Source organism: Rutilus rutilus (genome assembly GCF_951802725.1).
Source record: "Rutilus rutilus genome assembly, chromosome: 21".
NCBI classification, from domain to species: domain Eukaryota; kingdom Metazoa; phylum Chordata; class Actinopteri; order Cypriniformes; family Leuciscidae; genus Rutilus; species Rutilus rutilus.
This window is the reverse complement of record NC_140226.1, coordinates 19,321,655-19,339,533: the sequence shown is the minus strand read 5'-3', so window position 1 is coordinate 19,339,533 and position 17,879 is coordinate 19,321,655. Positions and strand designations below refer to the sequence as shown.

The following is a 17,879-nucleotide window of genomic DNA, read 5'->3' as shown; positions in this document are numbered from 1 at the left end:
CCCAAACCTGTGCAGAAAATCAGGAAGGGTAGTATTCAAGACTACAGATATGCATGGCTAGTTTGTTGTAAATTAAAGGTACACTGTACAATGTTCAAAATTAACACAATTTAAAGAATGTGTCAATACAGCATCGATCTTTCTTTCAAAATGAGTTTTTGTCTTATCCTGATTTTCTATTATAAAAGAATATAAGCCTATAAGTGTTTATATTTTAGACATGACGGGATGGTTTTAACTGGAAATTGCGTTTATACATGTCGAGAACTGAGGGATTTGAAGAGTTGTAAAGTGACGCAGATTTGCTTTTTTTATTACTCAAAAGGTGAGTAAAGTAGGCTAATTTATTGAACAGATACTGCCATATTTAGATCATAACAAAGTTCATTAAATCATTATCTCTTGTGAAGGGTCGTTCCATTATGGTTGTTGCAGTGCTGTGCAGGAATTTATTTTCAAGGAAGTACTGTCTATTAATGGGTAAATCTACAGTAACGTCTTCAGCTAGTCAGCTTGAGATCATTTCCATCTAAACTGGTTAGATCTCTTAAACCTAGTAGTGAAGTTGCCTTTGGCAAATGCAAGCAGTTTTGATTTTTAACTGCTAGAGGGCCAAAAGTTACATAATGTACCCTTAAAGGGATAGTTCACCCAAATTTTTTAATTTGCTGTTAAAGGGTTAGTTCACCCAAAAATTAAAATTCTGTCAGTAATTACTCACCCTCATGTTGTTCCAACCCCGTAAGACCTTCGTTCATCTTCGGAACACAAATTAAGATATTTTTGATGAAATCTGAGCCATGTTTCACTCCTCCATAGGCTTCCAGTGTGACCGAAACTTGCTGGCCCAGAAAAGTTATTAAAGAGATCGTTAATATAGTCCAAGTGACTCCAGTGGCTCAATCTTAAGTATATCAAGCGACGAGAATACTTTTTGTGCGCAAAAACAAACAAAAATAACGACTTTATTCCACTATTAATTTCCTTCTCTCTGGACCTCTAGTTGGTTCGCGTAGTGTTTTTGCGCAGCGCGTCTGTGTTACACGTCACCACGTAGGCTCACTATTGGCCGACGCCGGTCATGTGTGTGTTGCGTGATGACGTGCAACACAGACGCGCAGCGCAAAAACACTACGAGGCCCAGAGAGAAGGAAATGAAAAGTGGAATAAAGTCGTTATTTTTGTTTGTTTTTGCGCACAAAAAGTATTCTCGTCGCATGATAAACTTAATGTAGTGCCACTGTAGTTACTTGGACTATTTTAACGATGTTTTAATAACTATTCTGGGCCGGTGAGTTTCGGTCACACTGGAAGCCTATGGAGGAGTCAAAATTCTGTCAGATTTCATCAAAAATATCTTAATTTGTGTTCCGAAGATGAACGAAAGACTTACATGGTTGGAACAACATGAGGGTGAGTAATTACTGACAGAATTTTCATTTTTGGGTGAACTAACCCTTTAATGTACTCACCCTCAGGCCATCCAAGATTTAAGTGACTATTTTTCTTCAGTAGAACTGTAAAGAAGATTTTTTAACTGAAACTGTATTATTCATATAATAGAAGTCAATGGGTGCATTCACTTGGAGATTAAAAAAAACATATGCAGACAAAACAAAATTAATACCCGCGGCTCCTGAGGATACATTGAGGTACATTGATTTTTCTTACGTAGCTCTGGAACCTAATTACCTGGGGCGTCTCCAGTTGACACCCAAGCGTCTACAGTCGACACTTAATAATCTTTTTACTCTAGCGCTGCGTCTACAGTCGACCACTGGCTTCGAGTTTTCTAACCCTAACTTGCTCCCCTGACTAACTTGCTGCGCAGCAATAATAACCGACAGACTTCAGACAATGCCTTCGAACATGCTTTAATCACAGCTGGAGGATCTCAGACAAATTTCAGAGAGAATCCCCCGCAAAAGGAATACATCAGGTTTTATAGGATAAAGACAGACACAACAATAAGATCAACATGACTAACTCATGTCACCTTCTTTCAATATGATTGGTTCAGTTTGTAAAAGCAAGCCCCCCTCTTTCACCCTCTGTTACTGGCGTGAGCAAAATGATCTCGAATCATCAGAAAAAATTAAGAAAATGGTTAAGAGTTCAGTTGATTACTCAATATGTCATGAGACAATTCAAGACAGTATATTTTTGATATTGTCATGGCCAGCACTTCAGAATTTTCAATGGACACACTATTCAGAGAACATTTTGGTACATTTTGTTCAAATGTTAGAGTGTTAGGCCTAAAAGGGAAGTGAGGTTTAGATCATGGTTAGTTTAAAAGATAGTTTACTATCTTATCTATTAAAAATCCACCACACTAACATTAACAAATCTTAATAAATACTGTAACAAATGTATATTGCTCATTGTTCATGTTAGTTCATGTTTATTGTAAAGTGTTACCAATTTTTTTATATAATATGGTAAATATGTAAATCAATTCAACCATCTGAATAGCCAGCTAGAAATAAAGTAGGTCACACCCACATTATATCATTAATATCAAATGATTAAAAAATGTCTGGAATATATGATCTAATAATTATCCATGACACTTAAAACCTGCATCTAAAGAGATTAGATGTTATTACATACACTTCATTGAAGTAAACAACGAAACCTTAGACAGAATAGAAACTAGAGAAGAATCCTTAGCTGACGTGTTTAATGACTGTTCCGGTAGATTAGAAGATGGTTTTATGAGTGTGATCATTATTAATACAGAACAATCTCTCAGCAACTCACACAAAGCTCAAATCAGCATTGCTAGAAGGAACATCTCAAACCAGACCACCTCTAACCATTATTATGGAGTAAGTACTTTTCCAATACAAATATGCAAATATCTAGTATGATGTAGGAATTTAAAGTGATTTACCAGACTAAACTTAAGATTGTGTAAAAATGTTGTGGCTTAGTTGAAATTGTTGATTATCTGTCCCATGACTGCTACGATATATTTGTATGTAGACCAAAACACAGCATTTGAAACTCTTCATTAATAGATCTTTATTTCTGAATGTGTCAGTAACTCTAGTTTAAAAGAACGTCTTGAGAGGCTGGAGTGCCACTTCACCTGGGATCTGGGGCAACATCGAAATGGGCTCCAGGGGATGAAGAGGAAAATGCAGAATGTGGAACAGGAAACATGCCCTTGGCCAGTTCACTATTACAACCTGCTGGGCTACATCCATCAGACTCTTGGCTCCAACACAGAGGCAGTGAAGCACCTGCACAAAGCAGAAAGTGTGATCCAGGAGCAGGGAACAGAAGAGGCAGGAGTCCAGCTTCAGGTCAATAAAGCAAACCTGGCTTGGGTCTACTTCCATTTGGGAGAGATGGATAAGAGCAAAGGATATCTAGAAGAGGTGGAGAGGCTTCAGCGAATGCATCCTGCTCCATCTGGATGCACTTTACACCCTGAAGTCAGTGGAGAAAAGGCCTGGACGCTGGTGAAGTTTAACAAGTCCAAGAAGCGCCAGGCGATTGATTACTTTAAAATGGCTTTAAAGGCAGAACCAGATAGGAAGGAATGGCACAAAGGACTTGCCATAGCCATGAACACTGCATATATATGGTCTGAATTCACTCCAGAGCTGGAGGCTGATATTCTAGAGCAGGTGAAAACCGCATCAGAGATAGACCCAAATGATTTGTTCCTTCAATACCTCTATATACTAAGAAAGTCTAAGGCGCAGGCCGAAATCAATGAGGAGGAGGTACAAAGTTTTCTAGAGAGAACCCTTAGTACCGGAAACTTGGATGGTTTGGTTTTTATTTTCGAATACTTTAGACTAATTTCCTTTGAGAAAGCTATTCAAGAGGGACAAAGGATTCGGAAAAAGTTCCCCACTTCCACTACAGTTTTGAAAATCTTGGCAGATGTATACAAATGTAAAGTGTACTCCATGAAGGAAGACAGTCAGGAAAGGCAGGCTTGGGCTCTGAAAGCCATTGAGCTCTTTGAGGAGGTTGTCAGAGATTATCCAGATTGTGTCAGAGGATGGATTTCTCTTGCATCACTACACTGTTACACACACAACACTGAGAGAGCCGATGAGATTTACCAGCAGCTTCTATCAGAGGAAGATGATCTCCCTCCTCATACCCAACAGTTACTTTACTATAGTTACTCGTGCCATCTATATTATAATAAACAGTCCAGAGATCAATATCAGCGTAGACGGCCCAGAGACCAATCGATCGACTATCACATGAAAGCAGCAGCAATCCAAAACATTTCACAAGACAGACAGAAGAGCATAATGCTTCTTAAAAAAACTGTTCAGAATGGCAGAAGCTCTCGCTGTGAGGAGATTTCCAAATTTCTAAAGATTGTTCTTAAAGATGAGTAAATATTCTCTTTATTTCACTTCATTTATGCAACATGATTAGCATAGCATAGCAACAGCTAGAAAAATCACTCAACCTAGATCCAATATCTCAATAGGTGTTAATCATTAAGTGTAAAGATGTGTCACATTTACCATTGTGTGGTGAATTTTCATGGGGGAAATCCAGTCATTTCAATAAGAATCCATGTGTTCAAAATAATTTGCAATAGGTTTAATTTGGTCAGATTTCACAATGGGTTCAAGTTGGTCATGTGGATTCACCGTGTTGACCAAGAGAAAGCTACTTGGCTTGAATGAGACTTCTGTACAAACTGTGCTTCATACATCTCTACACTATTGGAAATAAACTTTTGACCGTGAAATTTCACCAAATCTGACGACAGCTTAAATAAAGGTGGAAATGTATTTGTGTATTGTACATGCATCATAAATATGATTTCTTAATATGTTCTACATTTTTTATGTATTCATTTTTGCATGACTTATAACAGCTATTCATATAATACCAATAACAAGAAATATGGTACATTTTTTTTTTTTCACAGGTATATTATTTTTGTGGCTTTACATTTTTCATTAAGAGTATATTGACAGTAGTAGCTCATGTACAATTTTATCTGAAACAATTTATATTTAATAATTCTTTGACTTTTTCTGTATAGTGTAGTAAAGGTCTTTTTTTTAAACAACATTTTAAAATGGCATTTTATAGGGGACTTATCATATTTTATAACAAGGGCAATGACAAATTATCACAAAGTGTCACACTTCACCTTTATTCACACCCTGTATTTAAGACATTACAATATGAAGTACTACATATAAATAGATTCCCCTATATGTCTAATTGCCAGAATAATTGTATCAGCTGATAAAGGAGTTCTCTCTATCCAAGCATATGTCTCACTGTAAAACTGCAGCAATTTTCCATCCTATTGCCTGTAATAAAAGCACTTGTTAAATGGAACTTGTGACAAAGTTACTCAATAAATCTGTTTACTCCTTATGACTTCATTTCCGGTTTCTGTTCATCAAGGAAAGCGTAAACTGACTTTAAAAACACAATGAATCTGATGAAGAGAGAAATAGCTGGAGAATCAGCTGGAAATAATAAAATGTTTTAAAAACAGTGAAATTAACTTTGTAAACAGCAGCACATATTGAGAGTGAAACTGAATATAAATTTGTTGGTAACACTTTACAATAAGATTGCATTTGTTATCATTAGTTAACTTCATTAGTTGACATGAACTAACAATAAAGCATTCATAGTGAATATCAACATTTATTAATACATTATTTAAATCAAAAGTTGTATTTGTTAATATTATTTAATGGAACCGAGCTAACATGAACTAAAAATGAGCAGCTTTATTTTGACTATAATGTGGTAGATTTTTCTTACGTACCTGGAACCTAATTACCTGGGGTGTCTCCAATCGACACCCAAGCGTCTACAGTCGACACTTAATAATCTTTATACTCTAGCTCTGCGTCTAGTCGACAACTGGCTTCGAGTTTTCTAGCCCTGACTTGCTCCCCTGACTAACTTGCTGCACAGCAATAATAACTGACAGACTTCAGACAATGCCTTCGAACATGCTTTAATCACGGCTGGAGGATCTCAGACAAATTTCAGAGAGAATCCCCCGCAAAAGGAATATGTCACGGGGTGACTAAAAGCCGGAACTTTTCTTTTGTTGTTCCCCCTTCCTCCCCCCGGACGTCTTTCTGGAAACCCCGAGTCCGGTTCCGGTGGCTAGTGCGCATGAGCTCGAGACAGCTCACATTGATTACGAGAGATTGGCCGCACCTGTGGGAGAGAACAAAGACGCGAGTGATATGCGAGAGAAGGATATAAAAGCAGTGTTCTACGGGAGTGTGGTAATGTAAGCTGTGACGTTGATAATTCGTGGCGTGCGCTTTTCTTGGGAAAATTCGACAAGTGCAGTGTTGAGAGGACGTGCTCAGTCATCTGGCCAGCTTCTTCCAGTGAATCCGTGCATGTGGTGATGAATTATCAGCCGTGGAGTTGAAGAGGGAAGGATTATACATCGGAGCTACCCCCAGAAAGATAAGTGTTTCACTTTGTGGTGTGAGAAACAAGGCGACAGTAGAGGAACATCTTTGACTGTTATCAGGAATAAAGCTGTGTTGTTTCACTAGGTGCCCGCCATCGACCGGCATGGAAATATCTCGCTGGACTTGAGCATTGTTCTAGTTTTGGAGAATTGGAGTGATACTGCGGTGTCTGTTGAACTTTGCACGATTAATGAGTGATATTGCGGTGATTGCACGTGTGGGGCGGAGTACAGTGTTTGCAGCGAGGGAAAAAGTGCAACAACAACGTGTCGATGGACGGGGGATTCAAGCATCTAAGTTGAACGCAACTACAGTTTAAAGCGCTGTCTTCTATGCGAGCCACCACAGCCGAACGCCCATTGTGAGTACTCTTTCTCGAAGCTACATTGAACGTTCTGAATGTTTCCTCTCTTCATGCTGTTGCACTGATACCTATATGCTGAGCCGCCACAGTCTAAAGCGCTGTCTTCTATGCTGAGCCACTACAGTCTAAAGCGCTGTCTTCTATGCTGAGCCACCACAGCTGAACGCCCATTGTGAGTACTCTCTCTTGAAGTTACACTGAACGTTCTGAATGCCTCCTCTCTTTATGCTGCTGCATTGATGCTGAGCCATCGTCTAAAGCGCTGTCTTCTACGCTGAGTCACCACAGCTGAACGCCCATCGTGAGTACTCTCTCTTGAAGCTACATTGAACGTTCTGAATGTTTCCTCTCTTCATGCTGTTGCACTGATACCTATATGCTGAGCCACCACAGTCTAAAGCGCTGTCTTCTATGCTGAGCCACTACAGTCTAAAGCGCTGTCTTCTATGCTGAGCCACCACAGCTGAGCGCCCATTGTGAGTACTCTCTCTTGAAGTTACACTGAACGTTCTGAATGCCTCCTCTCTTTATGCTGCTGCATTGATGCTGAGCCATCGTCTAAAGCGCTGTCTTCTACGCTGAGTCACCACAGCTGAACGCCCATCGTGAGTACTCTCTCTTGAAGCTACATTGAACGTTCTGAATGTTTCCTCTCTTCATGCTGTTGCACTGATACCTATATGCTGAGCCACCACAGTCTAAAGCGCTGTCTTCTATGCTGAGCCACTACAGTCTAAAGCGCTGTCTTTTATGCTGAGCCACCACAGCTGAACGCCCATTGTGAGTACTCTCTCTTGAAGTTACACTGAACGTTCTGAATGCCTCCTCTCCTTATGCTGCTGCATTGATGCTGAGCCATCGTCTAAAGCGCTGTCTTCTACGCTGAGTCACCACAGCTGAACGCCCATCGTGAGTACTCTCTCTTGAAGCTACATTGAACGTTCTGAATGTTTCCTCTCTTCATGCTGTTGCACTGATACCTATATGCTGAGCCACCGTCTAAAGCGCTGTCTTCTATGCTGAGCCACCACAGTCTAAAGCGCTGTCTTCTATGCTGAGCCACCACAGTCTAAAGCGCTGTCTTCTATGCTGAGCCACCACAGTCTAAAGCGCTGTCTTCTATGCTGAGTCACCACAGCCGAACGCCCATTGTGAGTACTCTCTCTTGAAGTTACACTGAACGTTCTGAATGTTTCCTCTCTTCATGCTGTTGCATTGATACCTATATGCTGAGCCACCGTCTAAAGCGCTGTCTTCTATGCTGAGCCACTACAGTCTAAAGCGCTGTCTTCCATGCGAGTCACCACCGCGGACGCCCATTGTGAGTACTCTCTCTTGAAGTTATACGGAACGTTCTGAATGTTTCCTCTCTTTATGCTGTTGCATGGATGCCTATAAGCGGAGTCATCACAGTTTGAAGCGCTGCCTTCTATGCTGAGCTATCCCAGCTGAACGCCCCTGTGTCCGAGAGTCTTGCCTCCAGTACCATAGTCGCCCACCAACGGTCCTGACCTCAGCGTCCAGATACTTACCCCCCGTCCACATCCAGAGCAGCCTCCAGTTTTAGAATCATTTAAATAATAAAGTCTTTTAAATTGTTACTCTGTCGTCTGTCGTCTCTGGGCTGTGGGGTAGCTCCTCGGAAGGGCACTGCCAAGGGGTTAACGGGGAGGTCGGTCGGCGTGGTGCCACCGTATCACCGACCTGTGACATCTGGCGTAGTCGGCAGGATTGCCCATCTGAGTTGAGCACCCGTAGCTAAGAGATGGCGGATGAAGAGGGACTGGCCGCTAGACCCCAAGTTATGCCCGTTTTTATGGGAGCACCGTGGGCGCAGCGATTCGGGGGGCCTGGCTCGGAATTGAACTTATATGAGTGGAAGACTCAGACTGAATACCTGGCCGGGTTACAAGGGCTGAGCGAACTACAGAAACTGCAGTTTGTACTGGGGTCCCTCGAGGGGGAAGCCAAGAGAGAGGTCCAGGCCGCACCCAGAGCTGTTAGAGCTACTGCCAAGACAGTTTATGACTTTCTTACTGAACTATATGGGGACACCACTCCAGTCGCTGCGCTCCGGGCCCAGTTCTTTAATTTTCGGCAAGGACCCCGACAGAACCTCCGTGCTTATTCCTTGCGTCTCCGAGAGCAGTATACCCGGCTGAAGGAACGAGCGGATCATGGCTTGGGAGAAGAAGATACCTTATTACGAGATCAATTCCTGTTGGGGCTTCGTGACGGACCGATCCGTCAGAGCTTGCGGTTGCAACTTCGCCAGGACCCCACGTTGACTTTCGAAGCCCTTCGCCGCGAGGCTCTGGCCCAAGAAGCTGATCACGCTGAGACTCCTGATCCGCCCGCTTGCATGGCCGCGAGTGGGACCTGTCCCCCTACTGCTCCGACTGTGGTCGATTGGAAGCAGGAGCTACGAGCAGAGCTCATGAAAGACGTTAAGGAACAGATGGCTGAACTTTCTAAGACCTTGCTCGGTGAGCTCCAACGAGGCCGGCTTAGTGGGGTGCCTTTGCTCCGGGAGCGGTCTTACTCCGAGGGAAGTCGGGAGATGGGACGCCGACCGGGAAGACCAGGCCCAGCTCGGTTCCAGTGGGATGATCAAGGACGGCCAATTTGTAATCACTGTGGAGAGGTGGGACACATGAGTCGCCAGTGTGGTTCACGGCGTGGGTCGCAGGGGGGTTTTTAAGGTCACCGGCCACTGTGGGTCAAGTGGTCGGGACCCCTACAATCGACCCCCTTTCCTTGCCTGTTCCTAGAGACCAGTTAGTTGGACGCTGTCCGACGGTTGAAATCCAAGTCAACGGTACCAAACTTCAGTGTCTGGTCGATACTGGTTCACAAGTCACCTTGTTCGCAGAAAGCTTGTCTCGAGAACTCTTCCATGAATGTCGCAGCCCGGGGACCGAAGCACCCTGGCTTACCCTTAGAGGGGCGAATGGACTTGACATCCCGTATATCGGATACGTAGTGGCTGACTTTCAGATCAGAGGGGTTGGAGTCCAACAGAAGGGCATTGTCATCGTCCGGGACCAGTGTCTGGGAGCCCACCGAGCCCTTCTGGGCATGAATGTGATATCGGAGTGTTGGGAGGAGTTGTTCCGGAGTCGGCCCGCTCCGAGGCCCCCGTCAAAAGAAGCAAGAGAGTGGGAAGGTATAATCGCAGATTGTCAACGGATTTATAGTGCTCGAGCACAGTGGGATTGGGAGGAAACTGGACGAGTGGCCTGCAGGTATGCTCTTTCCGTTCCGGCTAGGAGTGAGGCGTTCGTCTGGGCTCGTCTGCCAGTCCGGTCAAGTAGGCCGGATGGCTGGGTTCTTGTGGAACCACACGGGGCGTGCCGGGCCGTCGAGGTTGCCCGTGGGCTTGCTGCCGTCCGCCGAGGCAGAGTAATTGTTAAAGTCAGGAACACCCGTCCTTATCCCGTCAGTCTCTACCGACATCAACAACTGGCTCGAGTAACGGCAGTGGAGCCTCAACAGGTACGGGAAAGCCGAGACGTATGCTTTAGCCGAGTGGATGCAGCAGTTGTGGAGGTGGCTATTGCACCTGAGGGCCAGCGAACGGGTCTGAGCGACACCGACGTGCCTGACCATCTGACCAGCGAAGCTCTACAGGGAGAGGGGCTGGAGGAGGAACAACAGCGTCAGCTCCAAGCTTTGTTGAACAAATGGCGGCATATATTCTCCACCCATGAAGAGGACTATGGATGCACGGGCATTGTGAGGCACCAGATCCCTACGGGGGACGCTGCACCCAGCCGGGAGCGTTATCGACCGGTCCCACCGACCTTATATTCCGAAGTTCGTACCCTGTTACAGGGGATGCTAGAGAGAGGCATCGTTCGCGAAAGCAGTAGCCCTTGGGCGGCTCCGATTGTCCTGGTCCAAAAGAAGAGCGGAGCGTGGAGATTCTGTGTAGATTATAGGAAACTGAATAGTGTGACCAAGAAGGACGCCTTCCCCCTGCCCCGGATCGAAGACTCGTTGACTAGTTTAACCAAAGCTGCCTGGTACTCCACGTTGGACCTTGCCAGTGGGTACTGGCAGGTCCAGGTAGAGGAGGGGGACCGGGAGAAGACCGCGTTTACGACCCCCTTTGGTCTCTTCGAGTGGGAACGGATGCCGTTCGGCCTTTGCAACGCCCCCGCCACCTTCCAGAGGCTGATGCAGCGGTGTCTGGGAGGTCAGTTGGTGGACTCCACGTTGGTATATCTGGACGACGTAATCGTCTTCTCCCCAGACTTTGCTAGCCATCTACTCCACCTGGAGCAAGTGTTCCAGGCCATGGAAAAATACGGGCTGAAGCTGCGGCCGGACAAGTGCCAGCTGTTTAGGCAAGAGGTCAAGTTCCTGGGCCATTGCGTCAGTGCGGTAGGAGTCTCCCCCGACCCAGAGAAAGTGAGGGCTGTACAGGAGTGGGAGCCTCCGAAGACGGTTCGACAGGTGCGGTCATTCCTGGGGTTTGTGGGCTATTATCGGCGCTTTATTCGAGACTTCTCCAAGATAGCCAAGCCATTAAATCAACTGCTTGTGGGCACGGCACGGTTGCGGGGTCGCGGCTCCCCTTCTGTGACCTGGAGCGATGTATGCGAAACAGCTTTTCGAAGTCTCCAACAACAACTGCTACAGGCCCCAATCCTGGCTTATGCTGACTTCTCGCTTCCATTCGTCCTGTATACCGACGCAAGCAATTTGGGGTTGGGTGCCGTACTGGCGCAACGACAACAGGGCGAGGAACGAGTGATCGCCTATGCCAGTCGGAGCCTCCACCCGGCGGAACGGAATGACTCCAACTATAGCTCCTTTAAAATCGAGCTACTGGCGATGAAGTGGGCCATGAGCGAAAAGTTCAAGGACTATCTGTGGGGAGCTAAGGTACAGGTGGTGACGGACAATAACCCCTTGGTACACTTGCGTACAGCAAAGTTGGGCGCAGTCGAGCAACGCTGGGTGGCTCAGTTGGCTAACTTTGACTATCAGATCCAGTATCGGCCAGGACGAGAACATGCTAACGCGGACGTATTGTCCAGGCTCCCGGTGCACCCTGGGGAGAACCTAGGCGAGGCCCCTCCGAGGGAGGGATTCCTGGTGGGAGTAGTGGAAGCCCCCGGAGCAGGTAACAACGATGTTCCCGAGAGTTGGGGCTGGGACCCTAAGCGTTGGAAGGAGCTGCAGGAGAGGGATGCTGATTTGATGGTCGTTCGGAAGTGGTTGGAGAAGGGCTCCCTATCGTGGGATGCGGGACAGACGGAGACGGTGAGGTTGCTTCGTGGGCACTGGGAGAGGCTCGGTTTAAAGGAAGGGGTGATCTGCCGGGCGTTCCAGGATCCTGTTACCCGTGAGCCGGTGTACCAGGTGGTAGTACCGGCAGGGCAGGTACAGCCGTTACTCCACGCCTACCATACCCAGATGGGCCATCAAGGCCAGGATAGGACTTTGTCGCTATTGAGGAGACATTTCTTCTGGGCTAGGATGGGAGCGACGGTGGGTGAGTTTGTCCGAGATTGTCCTCGCTGTCTGTTGTTTAAGGCCCGAAAGGAAGTGAAAGCCCCCCTTGTCCCAGTACGACCACGGGCACCGTTACATATGGTGGGGGTAGACTTCTTGACGTTGAGCCGGCCGGCTGACCCCTTTCAGAACATCTTGGTGGTCACAGACTTATTCACTAAGTATTCTTGGGCCATTCCCACTCCGGACCAGACGGCTACTACTACAGCTGCAGCCCTCTGGAGAGTCGTGTTCCAACCCTTTGGATGCCCAGAGGTCCTCCTGTCGGACCAGGGCCCAAATTTTGAGTCACGGGTGATCGCTGAATTGTGCCAACTTTACGGGTGCCGTAAGACCCACACTACCCCGTACCACCCCCAGGGAAATGGGGGGTGCGAGAGATTCAATCAGACCCTATTGAGTTTGCTGGGGACCTTAGAGGCGGACCAACAGAGCGCATGGGCGGAATGCCTCCCTTCCCTATTACAAGCGTATAACAATAGCATCCACAGCATCACAGGCTTCGCCCCCGCTTTCTTGATGTTTGGGAGGCACGTAAGGTTGCCCGTTGATCTCCTTTGGGGAACCGTACCGACAACAGGTACCCCGAATACTACTGAGTGGGTGGGTCGGCATCACCAACAGCTACACGCTGCCTACGAGAGAGTCACCGAACACCTAAGCAGGGCCGCAGCTAAGAGTAAGAGACTGTACGATCGTACTGCTAAAGAGGCCCCGTTGTTGCCGGGAGAGCGAGTAGTAGTGAGGGATAATCGACGTCAAGGAAAAGGGAAGTTGAGTGACCGGTGGGAGGCTACGCCTTATGTGGTGGACCGGCAAAAAGATCCAAATCAGCCGGTATACGTCCTCCGACCCGAGGGGAGGCTGGGTCCCGAAAGAGTGTTGCATCGTAACTTGCTTCGGCCCTGTCCCAATTATCCGGGACCTGCGAGGACGGTCCCTATGCCCCCTGGGATGCCTGAACCCTTAGGAATAGGCTGGGGGGTGATTCCTGAGGAACCAGAACCCGTAGCGGACCGTGGACCTTTACCATCCCCGCCATCACCACCCCGACGCTCACAGCGCGACCATCGGGGACAACCGCCGGTGAGGTATGGCGAGTGGATGTCTGGTCCGGGGTTCTAGGGACTAGAACCCATTGGTAGGGGGGGATGTCACGGGGTGACTAAAAGCCGGAACTTTTCTTTTGTTGTTCCCCCTTCCTCCCCCCGGACGTCTTTCTGGAAACCCCGAGTCCGGTTCCGGTGGCTAGTGCGCATGAGCTCGAGACAGCTCACATTGATTACGAGAGATTGGCCGCACCTGTGGGAGAGAACAAAGACGCGAGTGATATGCGAGAGAAGGATATAAAAGCAGTGTTCTACGGGAGTGTGGTAATGTAAGCTGTGACGTTGATAATTCGTGGCGTGCGCTTTTCTTGGGAAAATTCGACAAGTGCAGTGTTGAGAGGACGTGCTCAGTCATCTGGCCAGCTTCTTCCAGTGAATCCGTGCATGTGGTGATGAATTATCAGCCGTGGAGTTGAAGAGGGAAGGATTATACATCGGAGCTACCCCTAGAAAGATAAGTGTTTCACTTTGTGGTGTGAGAAACAAGGCGACAGTAGAGGAACATCTTTGACTGTTATCAGGAATAAAGCTGTGTTGTTTCACTAGATGCCCGCCATCGACCGGCATGGAAATATCTCGCTGGACTTGAGCATTGTTCTAGTTTTGGAGAATTGGAGTGATACTGCGGTGTCTGTTGAACTTTGCACGATTAATGAGTGATATTGCGGTGATTGCACGTGTGGGGCGGAGTACAGTGTTTGCAGCGAGGGAAAAAGTGCAACAACAACGTGTCGATGGACGGGGGATTCAAGCATCTAAGTTGAACGCAACTACAGTTTAAAGCGCTGTCTTCTATGCGAGCCACCACAGCCGAACGCCCATTGTGAGTACTCTTTCTCGAAGCTACATTGAACGTTCTGAATGTTTCCTCTCTTCATGCTGTTGCACTGATACCTATATGCTGAGCCGCCACAGTCTAAAGCGCTGTCTTCTATGCTGAGCCACTACAGTCTAAAGCGCTGTCTTCTATGCTGAGCCACCACAGCTGAACGCCCATTGTGAGTACTCTCTCTTGAAGTTACACTGAACGTTCTGAATGCCTCCTCTCTTTATGCTGCTGCATTGATGCTGAGCCATCGTCTAAAGCGCTGTCTTCTACGCTGAGTCACCACAGCTGAACGCCCATCGTGAGTACTCTCTCTTGAAGCTACATTGAACGTTCTGAATGTTTCCTCTCTTCATGCTGTTGCACTGATACCTATATGCTGAGCCACCACAGTCTAAAGCGCTGTCTTCTATGCTGAGCCACTACAGTCTAAAGCGCTGTCTTCTATGCTGAGCCACCACAGCTGAACGCCCATTGTGAGTACTCTCTCTTGAAGTTACACTGAACGTTCTGAATGCCTCCTCTCTTTATGCTGCTGCATTGATGCTGAGCCATCGTCTAAAGCGCTGTCTTCTACGCTGAGTCACCACAGCTGAACGCCCATCGTGAGTACTCTCTCTTGAAGCTACATTGAACGTTCTGAATGTTTCCTCTCTTCATGCTGTTGCACTGATACCTATATGCTGAGCCACCACAGTCTAAAGCGCTGTCTTCTATGCTGAGCCACTACAGTCTAAAGCGCTGTCTTTTATGCTGATCCACCACAGCTGAACGCCCATTGTGAGTACTCTCTCTTGAAGTTACACTGAACGTTCTGAATGCCTCCTCTCCTTATGCTGCTGCATTGATGCTGAGCCATCGTCTAAAGCGCTGTCTTCTACGCTGAGTCACCACAGCTGAACGCCCATCGTGAGTACTCTCTCTTGAAGCTACATTGAACGTTCTGAATGTTTCCTCTCTTCATGCTGTTGCACTGATACCTATATGCTGAGCCACCGTCTAAAGCGCTGTCTTCTATGCTGAGCCACCACAGTCTAAAGCGCTGTCTTCTATGCTGAGCCACCACAGTCTAAAGCGCTGTCTTCTATGCTGAGCCACCACAGTCTAAAGCGCTGTCTTCTATGCTGAGTCACCACAGCCGAACGCCCATTGTGAGTACTCTCTCTTGAAGTTACACTGAACGTTCTGAATGTTTCCTCTCTTCATGCTGTTGCATTGATACCTATATGCTGAGCCACCGTCTAAAGCGCTGTCTTCTATGCTGAGCCACTACAGTCTAAAGCGCTGTCTTCCATGCGAGTCACCACCGCGGACGCCCATTGTGAGTACTCTCTCTTGAAGTTATACGGAACGTTCTGAATGTTTCCTCTCTTTATGCTGTTGCATGGATGCCTATAAGCGGAGTCATCACAGTTTGAAGCGCTGCCTTCTATGCTGAGCTATCCCAGCTGAACGCCCCTGTGTCCGAGAGTCTTGCCTCCAGTACCATAGTCGCCCACCAACGGTCCTGACCTCAGCGTCCAGATACTTACCCCCCGTCCACATCCAGAGCAGCCTCCAGTTTTAGAATCATTTAAATAATAAAGTCTTTTAAATTGTTACTCTGTCGTCTGTCGTCTCTGGGCTGTGGGGTAGCTCCTCGGAAGGGCACTGCCAAGGGGTTAACGGGGAGGTCGGTCGGCGTGGTGCCACCGTATCACCGACCTGTGACAAATACATCAGGTTTTATAGGATAAAGACAGACACAACAATAATATCAACGTGACTAACTCATGTCACCTTCTTTCAATATGATTGGTTCAGTTTGTAAAAGCAAGCCCCCCTCTTTCACCCTCTGTTACTGGCTTCACGAGTTCACACTTACATATAATTTGAAGGGGTAAAGTTTAATGCGTATTTGGCGTGCTGTCCGGAGGGAGGGCTCCGAGCTCGGAGTTCGGCCCGAACCCAGAGTACTCCCCCCGTATGTAAGTGTTTAGGACTAGAAGCGTGGAGAAGGGGTGGTGGAGGGATGCTGCAAAAACTGTCAATGAAATGAGGTGAGACTGCTGAGTATATATACACCTCTTACCATTGATTGCTGAGTGCTCTCCACCTGTGTTAATTATCTGAACGTGCTCCTCCCGAACCTTGTTAATAAAACATCATTTCACGAGTTCACACTTACATAGAATTTGAAGGGGTAAAGTTTAATGCGCATTTGGCGTGCTGTCCGGAGGGAGGGCTCCGAGCTCGGAGTTCGGCCCGAACCCAGAGTACTCCCCCCAAAAGGCTAAAGAGCAGAGGACAGCCGCCGGACTAAAGACCCCCCAAATGAGTGCCGAGTTTGGCGGGCTGGCATCTCAAGAAGGGGCCTGGAAGCTTGAACGGGAAGGCCCGTAATTTTGGCTCACTGCCTGGACTGACTGACTCACTGTTGGTCTGAGAACGGGGAGCGGTTGTAGTTTACAGTGACAGATCGGGAGGATTTGCGCTTCCCGCTAAGCCCAAATGCTCGCTAGACAGAGAGGAAACAGAAAGGAGGAAAAATTAGAGCTTGCCCAAGAGATTCTCACACTGCATCGCTGGATGAAAGAGAAAACGTAAGTGCTCTACCGGGAAGGTTCTCACTCCGTCCGCTGTGAGACCAATACTCGCTTGACAGAAAGAGAAAACGTAAGTGCTCTACTGGGAAAGTTCTCACTCCGTCCGCTGAGAGACCAATGCTCGCTGGACGGAAAGGAAACAGGAAAATGAGTGCTTGCCCAGGAGATGTTCTCACACTGCATCGCTGGATGAAAGAGAAAAACGTAAGTGCTCTACTGGGAAAGTTCTCACTCCGTCCGCTGTGAGACCAATGCTCGCTGGACAGAAAGAGGAGACAGGAAAGAGGAGAGAGGGGATTAAGTGCTCTACCTTATTTTATTTTTATTTATTTTTATTTTTATTTTACCGGTTCGTCCTGATATAGCTTTGGAAAGCATCGGAGGACCATCTCCCAAGGGCTTGAATCTGCTGTTGGGAGAGGCCTTTTTGGGCTGCTGAAGTTGCTGCCCCGATGCGGAATGAGTGACTTGAAAAATTATTTGCTGGAAAGCCTGACTGTTGGAGAACAAATTTGAGGTGTTTCTCGAACCAAAATCGTGTCGCAGGTTTTTGGATTCATCTAAAAACAAGGGTTCCAGAGGAGATTTAGCCTGAGAACTTCTCCATTGCAGATATGGCAGAATCGACTGGTATGGTTGGATTTGCGAAGCGAGGTTAAAAATGTAGATGAAATTACCTTTTTTGGTTTGATCAGTCTTACTTTGATCAAATATGAAATGGTTTCGCCATCTGGTACTGATAAGTCTGAGATGGTGGGATGGATTTTTGGGTCAAATTTGGAAGTGATGGCAAGTTCCGAGCATCTAAGAAAACCAAAAAAGGCTAGGATAAGGCTAAGAGCATAGGAAACATCACTGCTGTGACTGTGGCGAAATTAGCCATAGAAAACCGAGCTCCTGCTGGAGCAGAGGAGACATCACTGCTGTGATAGTGGAGAAGATTAGCCGGAGTAAAAGAGCTCCAGAGGGAGCAGAGACATCACTGCTGTGACAGTGGAAAAATTAGCCATAGAAAAC

General features: G+C 46.9%; 1 protein-coding gene across 1 annotated transcript; it reads left to right on the top strand.

Annotated features, from left to right (window-relative positions):
* Positions 1–2,826: 2,826 nt before the first annotated feature.
* Positions 2,827–4,444, top strand: LOC311281338 (interferon-induced protein with tetratricopeptide repeats 1-like; the record flags this gene model as incomplete). The annotated part of the gene is made up of 2 exons (XM_084394181.1): positions 2,827–2,831; positions 3,047–4,444. The coding sequence occupies 2 exons, from the start codon at positions 2,827–2,829 to the stop codon at positions 4,371–4,373; spliced, it is 1,332 nt and encodes a 443-aa protein (XP_084250307.1). The 3' UTR covers positions 4,374–4,444.
* Positions 4,445–17,879: the final 13,435 nt, after the last annotated feature.